This window comes from Gavialis gangeticus, unplaced genomic scaffold (genome assembly GCF_001723915.1).
Source record: "Gavialis gangeticus isolate Ggan-Ray unplaced genomic scaffold, GavGan_comp1, whole genome shotgun sequence".
In the NCBI taxonomy this organism is placed as follows: domain Eukaryota; kingdom Metazoa; phylum Chordata; order Crocodylia; family Gavialidae; genus Gavialis; species Gavialis gangeticus.
Window position 1 is genome coordinate 24,712,164 of NW_017728996.1, and position 9,728 is coordinate 24,721,891.

The 9,728-nt window shown below is 44.2% G+C and overlaps 1 protein-coding gene across 3 annotated transcripts in view; it reads left to right on the forward strand.

Annotated features, from left to right (window-relative positions):
* COPS2 (COP9 signalosome subunit 2) overlaps positions 1-9,728 on the forward strand; it is a 51,118-nt gene that overhangs the window by 1,548 nt on the left and 39,842 nt on the right. Inside the window, exon 2 of one of the 3 annotated variants that reach the window (XM_019504169.1) lies at positions 837-1,062. The exons of the other annotated variants lie outside the window; for them this stretch is intronic. Coding sequence (XP_019359714.1) covers positions 1,018-1,062 — 45 coding nt within the window. The 5' untranslated portion in view covers positions 837-1,017. The remainder of the gene's footprint in view (positions 1-836; positions 1,063-9,728) is intronic. 3 annotated transcript variants of the gene reach the window in all.

The following is a 9,728-nucleotide window of genomic DNA, read 5'->3' on the forward strand; positions in this document are numbered from 1 at the left end:
TTGTTTAAGCAGAGTTTGATTTCCAATTTTAATTCATATAGTTAGATACCAAAAGAAATATTGTGACTCCCGTTTGTTCCATCATCAGTTTTCAGTCATTTTCACAAGCAGGCTTATCCTAGCAGATGTCCTGGTTTTAAATGTTTTGTTTTTCCGTGTTGCACTACAAATAGAGTACTAAATACCTTTGTTTTTGCAAAGAAGGATATGCAGCCTGAGTTTTGAGAAGTTAAAAAATACATTGGAAAGTCATTCTTCAGTGTTAAAATACCAAGGCCTAAATTTAGACCCTAGTATGTGTCAGTGCAACTCCACTGGGTGCAAGTGAATTTTACCTTCTTAAATCAACTACGAGCTATTCATTGCCATGTACTAAGAGAAATAAGTGCTGTTTCTTGTTCTATAGGAAATGCTGTCTTCATCATAGGAAAAAAAACCTGAAACTTTCTCTCTTATGGTTGATTACAATTATTAACAACTAAAACTTTTAAAGGAACATTTTCAGCATCACATCAGTTGAATATCTATTCCTTGCCAGACCTTTCCACGCATCCAAAATTCATGTAAAATAGATACAGTCATAAACCGCTGTGGGTTGCATTTGTGTATTCATAATCCTTATGAAGACTGTAATAGAACACTTTACCTTATGAATTATAATTTCTCAAAAGAAAACAGAAAGGTATTTGGATGCAAATTGGGCTCACACCATGTGAATGAAAGAGTTTAAGTATATATAGTATTCCAGCCAAAATAACTTTTAGTTCCCTTGGGTTGACCATCGTGGAATAGGTCCTGCTACATTAGAATAATGTTTTAAAATGTGTTTGTTCCAGCCTGTTTCTTCAGTAGTCAGCAAAACTATTTTGGAAACTAGTAAAATGAACTTTGACTGAAGATGAAACCTCATTCTCCTCTCATGTGCCTGTAAATCAAGAGAAAATGTTGCAGTAAAAGCCAGCTGATATCAGAGGAGAAGCCCACCCATAGTTCCTGAGCTCAGTTTAAAGGCAACTGATGAAGGATGTCTTAAAATGGGAACAGAAGATTGAGATAAATGAGGTACTAGAAGTAAATGCAAACTAAATCCTGGTGTATAGTTTGGAAGGAACAGAAAGAGAAACAAATTGCAACAGTAATCAGCCAGTAGTGAACTAAGTGGATAGTCAGTCTAAAACAGAGAGCAAAGGGAGCCTAGTTTCAGACATTCTAAGAGAATCGATGCCTTCACAATAACGGTAACATTTACACAAAAAAGGGAAGTGGGGAGTTTTAATAGATTTTTTTTTAAGTGGAACAGTTCCCTTCCCATTTAACATGTTTTTGACCTACTGGGCCAAATGAATTGTGTAGCTTCTAAAATCTGTGCACTTTTCCAGGTTCACTATCTTGGATTTTTTTATCAAGATGGCAACAACATTATGGTAGTCATGATTTTGTGGTAAACCGCTAAGGAGTTGCCATTTTGTAATATCACAGAAGCATAATTTGATATTCCTGCTGATCTTTCTATTGCTTTAATAGTCAAATATTGGTATGCAAATGTCCTTTGTCATCCATAATTACATCTACTCCAAAGCGTTATCTACAAAGAATTTCATTTCTATTTCAGGAAGGATGTATCCAGATTTGGACTTTACTGATAATGTACAGCGACAGCTTTGATTATAATATGGATTATTCCACTTTATGCCTCAGTATCTATGATGAAGGTTACTGTGGTCATTATGAAAAGCATTACATCTTAAGTTCTCCCATAGCCTTGCTTGGTGCTGTTTGAAAGTAATTAGTGATCTCAATCTCCTTCCTATGGTTCCAGCACAGAGGAAATAATCACAACCAGGCTCCATGTTTGGAGTCTCAGGAGAAAGGCTATGTTTTGAACAGAATTTGAGCCTAAACTGGTTTTTTGTCCTGGGATGATCCTTCCAGCCATAATAACATTGCATTGGTAGTAGTTGTAATGCATTACTTTCTGAAAATAAATACAGAATGCTGTAGACAGATATTCTTATTTAGGTACCTTTATTGTGATCTAAAATTCAATTAAAAAAATTGGTAAGGATGCATCATAGTCGAGTCTATTTGCTTGGCAATTTGACTATATTGCATTCAAGACTTATTTTCTAGAAGTCATTTTTTTCATTTGGTGATAGTCTCCCTTATCTTTACTATATCTATCAGCAGGAAACAAATTCAGTATCTGATATTCTTTGCCTATATCTAGGAGGAGTCCATGTTATATGGCGGACCTACAACACTGTTTCCTCACAGTCAAATTTTGCTGTAGATTTGAGCTGTAGAATAATTAATTGGTACATTGTCCTTGAAATCATGCAGTATTTGGACCTCAATTGAAATGAAAGTTTGGTAACAGATTTCAGATGCCTTTATGAAAATGGCCATGCTATCTGTGTTTTAAATATGGTTATATTCAGTAAGTTTCAGAGTAATACCTGGTCTTACAAAGCAGCCTTTTGCTGCCTCCTACCACCTATCATCATTATGAAAGCATCTGGAATTTTATGGTTAGTCATAATATGGGTACCTAACATATTATAAACCTTTTTGTTTTTTAAAATTTTTATAGGCCTTAAATCAGTGTTTTCAAAAACCTGCTTACAGAACATACTGAATTCAGTTCTCATTCACACCATAGCGTATTGTTTTGCGCTTGCATCACACACTGCTGAAAATCTTTAATTGTGTGGTGTGTCTAACTGTTCTTGAGGCCTGATATTCACTGCAGTTTATCACGTGCAATACACACAGATACATTTTCCTCAGTTCTGTAGGAAAGTTCAGTTTTGGAGGGAAATCTTTACCCATTGCTATCATTAGACATCCTTCATGCTCCCATTCTCTCATCTAAGCCTTTTACCATTGATCTAGTGAGGCAGTCTTACCTTTTTTCTGCAATATGGAGTGTATATTTAAACTTGTGTCTTGAAATGGAAAAGTGGTTTTCACTAAAATCAATAGAAACATGAAAACATTGAGTTATGGGATAAACTGTTGAAAGAAATGGCTGCTGTTTGTACTTGAAAAGGAAGGGGAAATGCATCTAGACGTGGAATCTTGTGACTTGAACAGTGATAGTGAGCTTTACACTGAAATCATATATGTCATGGATATCAAAGATATGATCCAAGGGGGCTGGATCTGGCCTGTGGAGCCATGTTATTTTACCCATGGTGCTGCCCATGGCTCTTGGACTGGCCCTGCATGCAGCACACGTTATCCTCCACCCCACATACTGTGTGTGGAGCTGGTCCAGGATGCATCCTGCATGCAGCACCTGCACCAGACCAGCCCTGCATGCTGGATCCAGAACACAGGGCCAGTCTGTGCCCAGTCTGGCCTGCAGACCAGCCTTGCACTCATCCAGCCTGCCAGGTTGAATGAGTTTGATACCCTTGACTTTAAAATAAACTGATGCAATTCTTTAAAGAATCATATTGACATTTAATCAGTTCAAAAACTGAATTTGAAGTAGTTTGGATACCACTCATGCTCTTCATGTGACTAATGGCTTTTGTTTTCTAATCACAGTTTTCAGTGTTTTGTAAATCATTTTTCTCCTTTTCATAGTATGTGTAAGGCCCACACAGAGAGGTAGAACAGTTAGAGTATGCCATAAAGGCACATACTAATTTCCCAGGTTTTCATTAGTAAAAATACAGTTGTTAAAATTAATTTGTAGGCAATAGATATTTAGAGGTGTATTTTTTTTAAATTGAGAAGGGTCCCTTTTTATTCTGTTTTACTGTCAGGTCTGTTTTTCTTTAGGTTGTTATTACCATGGCTAATTTTACCTTATGATGCAATGCAATTTTATAAGAACCTTTGACAAGTCATGCAGTGGTATGCCAATTTAACTCCTTGTTGCTCTGGTGTGGGCAGTGGAAAGCTGGGTGAAGGTCCTTCTATCAGTGAGCGTTCATGTTCGGATGTTCAGACTTGCTCAGTATTGGCCTCAGTCTGTCCCATTTAAAGTCTGTTGTAGGGTTCCTGTTGACTTCAGTGGGAGCAGAATTAGATCTTTGCTGAGTGAGTGCTTTTAAAAATTCTACCCTGTGAAAAGGAATACAAATGCAGTGTAGATTTTTTGCAAGGATTTTTGGAGTCCACATAAATGATATACAGCGGGGGCGGGCAATTATTTGGGACCTCAGGCCACATAGGCAGTTTTGGGGAGCTGTTATGGGCCAGTCAGCACCACCCCCTCCCCTTAAGTCATTCCCTCCCCGCCCCAACAACAACCCAGAGCCCAGGCACCCTGCAGCTCTTTCCCGCCACCAGCACTCAAGAGAAGCTGAGCACACAGCCCCAGCCTTGAGCCCTACCCACCCCGTGCCTGCTCCAGACTCACCCCGGCTGGAGCAGGCTAGCTCTGGACCAGCTGGAACCTGTGCACACAACCGCAACCCCAGCCCTCCCCACACCTGCTCCCTGCCCACGCTGTGGCAGCAGCAGCCAGGCAGAAGCTGCTGCTAGACACAGGGGAAAAGAGGCTGCATCCCCCTCATCGCTGCCAGGCCCTTCTTGCTGCAGCCAGCCGAATCCCATGCCTGGGCTGTCCTGCAGCTCCTCTCCGCTGCCATCACTTCCCTGCTGGGCATCTTGAGAGACAGCAGTGATGACAGCAACAGGGCAGCCTGGGTGGGGGCTCCAGCAGGCAACAGGAAGAAGAGCCTGGCAGTGGTGAGGGGGAGGAGACTGCTTTTCTCCCGTGCCAACAACAGCTTCTGCCTGACTGCTGCCGCTGCTCAGCATGGGTGGGTGGACTGGAGGTAGCATGGGGTGGGCCAGGGTCAGGGCTGTGCACACAGCTTCTGGCTGTTCCGGAGCTGGTCTGCTCTCGCCGGGGCAAGTCCAGAGCAGGCACGGCTGGGCCAGGGTTGGGGCGGTGTGCATGGGTCCACACCAGTACCATTGAGCCAGGGCCAGTGGCGGCAGCAGCAGCCAGAAGGAGCCACTGCGGCATGGGCTGCCTAGAAATGCAGTCTGGCCCCAGAACTGCCCCAGCATCAGTGTGCACTTGGGGGTGGCAGGACATGCAATGGGCTGGATGGCTTCTGGGCCAGGTGGGACCGAGGGACCCACTGTGGGCTGGACAGAGTCCTTTCATGGGCCAGATCTAGCCTACGGGCTGTATTTGCCCACCCCTGATATACAGCCTTGTATGTCTGGAAGCTTAGTGCTGTGGTGTCTCCCTTTGTGCTTCTGTGAAGCATAAGAATTTTATGGGAGAGCTATGCAGCCTCTACATAGATGTGCCACCCAAACAAAGGAGACCACAAACCCATTAGGGCAAGGGTTGGTAACCTGTGGCCCATGGCTTGGATTTGGCCTGCAGAGCCACTTGATCTGGCTGGCCCACATGCATGAGGCCTCAGTAGCATTTGGTGGCAGGGGCCTTTAACAACAGTCGCATTCCCCTGCTGTTGTGCTGAGTTGTGGGCTTTCTTCCTGTGCTACTGCTGGAAAAAGTGGTAGTGGTGGTGGCTGAGTCCTAGCACCTGCCCATCTCTGGCCTGAATTGGGTCAGTATGGCTCCAGCCATAAAAGGTTGCTGACTGCTGGAATTAGGGTTATGAGTTGGCCCAAATGTGCAGGGAGGCTTTTGTCAATGCCTAAGAATGTCTTTTCCAACGAGGATGTGAGGGCTTGGAAGTAGGAAGGCTAAACTCTTTCAGGATGTCAGAAAGACAACTTAAGAAGTATGAATCATTTTAGTGCTTGCTCTGTAAACATAAAAAATCACACTTTAAAAATGACTGCTTAAATTGTAATGAAGCTGATCAGTAAACACTCCAGTAGCCAATATTTCCTGCTTTGCACTAGGAAGTGCTTGAGTATTTCTCTTTATAGAAAATATATTTCACATAAGTATTAAATCCCATCTTATTAGATATCATTAATGATACAATTTGAAACTTTATTGCATACAAAAAATGTTAAGATTGTGAAGTCAAGCTCTATGATATTAAGATTTGCTGAAATTAAAGTAGCTTCAACAGCCCTAGTCTGGATTTCTCTGAATTCATCATGGTTCAGTTGAATCATTATTTTGTTTTTCCTACAAAACCATTTGGGGCACAGGCTGAACAGTGTCATTGAAAGGGTGGCTAGTCAGTATTTTTTTTTTCTCATTCAGTGTGTCATCTGCTGCTTTATGTAGTCTATACCCACATTTTTCAGCCCCTGGATCACGACCCAAAAGTGGGTCACAAGACTATATGGAAGGGTCTAGGACAAATTTAAAAAACGGCTTCTCCTTTAAAGGAGGAAAACGTGGGAAACTGTGGCTTTTCCCTTGCAGGCTGGCAGAGCTCCAGCCTTCAAGGGGCTGCTTGGGGCCTCCCATGCACCACACACTGTGGGGGCTGGGACCTGGGGGTGAGGGGCAGCGGGTTGAGAGTGAGGGGCACTGGGTCAGGACTGGCCATTGATGTTTACAAATGGGTCTGGTTACAAAAAAGGCTGAGAACCACTGCTGTATATACCCTTCTGGCCCTGCTCTTGATACAGAACTATTATTTCTTTGTGGGCTAATTTATAATGCTAATTGCCGTAATATATGACTACATAATGAACTTACTCCAAGGAGATGTTGTGAAGCCAACATGGCAGCATTATACGTATCATTTTGCATGTGAGCAACTTAGACTAAAAGTGAGTGCAGTTATCCAAGTCAATCAGGACTCATGGTAGAGATAATATCTTTTATTAGACCAACAAGATTTTTGTAAAAAAATTTATCCAAGTTGGCATTTAAGTGTCTGAACTATGAGACCATGCTTTCTACAGTCCTGCCTCATTCACTATATACCTTCCATCTTCTTCAGGAAGTGAGGCAGGGGATCTGCGGGCCATATTCAGTGTACAATCTGGGTCCATTCTCTGAACCCAGCCAAACTGTGTTCTGCAGGAACCAGGGATCTGGTGGGAAGTAGTGCAGGGTCATGTAGTAAAGACTGCATTACAGTGCATATGTGTAAGCGGGTTGTTAAGTCTGCACAGCTGGTTTCAATTCTCATCCTCGACTTACAGCATTTTGAGTTACGGCGTTTTGCACTTACAACATTTATAAATTGACACCCCGTTTCAACTTTGACGTTAGTATCGACTTCACAACACTTAATCCAATGCGACGCCATGCCAGCGAACAAGTTTGCTGCATTGCTCATCTCCCTGGAGAACATCTGTCCAAACTTCCTTGGACACTTTTTTTTTAAAGAAAGCAACCAAGACTCCTGAGAAGACTCCAGCTAAGAGCCCTTCAAAAAGTCCAGCAAAGTCATCTCAAAGAAGTCCTTCCAAATCAATATGATCGTTATTTACAATATAAATGCATTGATGTAGCTATATTATTCATCTATAATTAATTGAGTACAAAATTCTGGGGTATTTTTGGTCAAAATAGGGTATCAGGCCTTGGTTCAGGAACCAATCCCCCATTTATAACATTGTTTCTTATGAGAAAATTCGTTCCGAGTTGCAATGTTTCAACTTAAGACACGGTTTTCTGGAACCAATTGTGTTGCAAGTCGGAGGACTGCCTGTATTGGCTATCACAGCTACAGTAAAAGTGAAGGGGGTGTTGTTTGTTTCTCTATGTAATTCACTAAAGTTAAACTGGGAGGGCATTCTGTTATGTGGAACTGTATTGAACCCCTGTTCAAGTCATCAGCAGCCTTAGAACCTTTACGTCTACTCTACAGATCTCTGCTGCTTGACAGAGTGATGGACAGCAATAGTAGGATGCAATCCTGGGAAAGGGGCAGCCATTCAAGGGAAGATAACTTACATATTTTGCCACTCAGTTTCCTAGATACTTGTAGACAGCAGAAGAATACTGAGAGTTCAACCTCAGGTTCTGGATTGTGTGGCAGACCCTTCCAGCTCTATCTTGTTGTTCCTACTCCCTCTGATGTGTTCCAGTCTCTCTTCCCCTCCCCTAGTTCCTCACAACCCTGTTTGTCATTCCTAGCACCTGAAGAAGTAGGCTATGAAAACTTATGCCTTTCTGAACAAATTAGCATTTAAGGTTCCATCCTACATCTGCCTTCTTCTATATATTCTAGTCAAGGTGCTTTCTTGCTTGGGCACCAGCAGCAGGGGCAAGAGAGTATGGGAAACTTGTCTCCCTGCTTCTTCTTCCACAATTTAGAGCTTACTTTAGGAAGAGTGTATTAGACCCTGGGGACAATGTACACAGCCATTCTGTGGGGATAGCAACTAGTAGCTTCAGGGAAACTGCGCATGGATTCTTAGTGCAGATGGATTCTTAAACTCAATTCAGCAGCTAAATTTACTTATCAAGTAAGTAAGTTTCACAGGCTCTTAAAAGCATTATCAAAACTCAAAAAACAAAATCCCTGGCATTAGGGTAACCCTCTTGCCAAATTTTAAGTCAGTGTTAAATACTACTAGACCTTTTTTGTCAAATGATTGTTTTTTAATATAAACAAAACGTTTTTGTCCAATTTCTTTTTCAAGCAGCTGAGCTTAACAACAACAAAAAAAGCCTGAGACCAGACACCTGGCATAGAGATTTCAAACCAGATGAGTGATATTAGCAGTTGTTATTGTGTTGTTAGCAATTGCAGCTAATTATCTTAAAGTAGAAAGTATTAGATCGGGGTGGGCAAAATACAGCCTGTGGGTTAGATCTGGTCCGTGGAGGGTCTTTGTCCAGCCTGCAGCAGGTCCCTTGGTTCTGCCTGGCCCAGGCACTTTCTGGCCATGGCACGTCCTGCTGCCCCCTTGGGCATGCAGTGGGACTGGGGTGACTCCGTGGCTCAACTGCCTTTTTTAGGTAGCCCAGGCAGTGGTGGTTTCTTTCAGCTGGGGACCTGTGTGCACAGCCCTCACCCAGCATGCCCCGTGCCTGCTCCAGACTCGCCTGTGCTGAGCAGCAGCGGCAGCCAGGCAGAAACTATTGCTCGGTGCAGGAGAAAAGCAGCCTCTCCCCCTTGCTGCTGCTGGTCTCTTCCTGCTGCAGCCGCCTAGAGCCTGTGCTGGGCTGTCCTGTGTCTGCTTTGCACTGCCATTGCTGCCCTGCTGGGCAGTCTGGAGGTGGTGGTGACAGCAGTGGAGACACAGGACAGCCCGGCATTGGGTCCAGGCACTGCAGCAGGATGGGCCTGGCAACAGTGAGGGGGAGGGGCCACTTTTCTCCCACTCTGACCAACAGTTTCTGCCTGGCTGTCACAACTGCTCAGTGCAGGAGAGTCTGGAGCAGGCCCAAGGCAGGTCAGGGCAGGGCTGTGTGCACAGGTCTCCACCTGGGGCCAGTGGCGGGAGCAGCTGGAAGGAACCGCTGCTGCCTAGAAGGGCAGTCCGACCATGGAGCTTTCCCAGCCCTGCTGAGTGCCCAGAGAGCAACAGGAGGTGCCATGGGTGGGCGGTGCAGAGCAGGCACAGTGCAAGCAAGGTCAGAGCTCTGCGCATGGATTCCTGCTGATCCGCTTCCACTGGGGCGAGTCTAGAGCAGGCATAGGGTGGGGCTGGGGCTGCATGTTATTGGTAGTGGCAGAGAGGTGCCGCAGGGCGCATGGGCTCCGGGCTTTTGTGGGGCAGGGGTGGATGCTGACTGGCTTAGGGGTATGCATGCGGGAGCTCCCATGAACACCCTACCCTACCCTACCCAGAAACCCTTTCCCGCAAACTCCACAACCACACCCTCCCCCACACACAATCAAACACCCACCCACACCTTC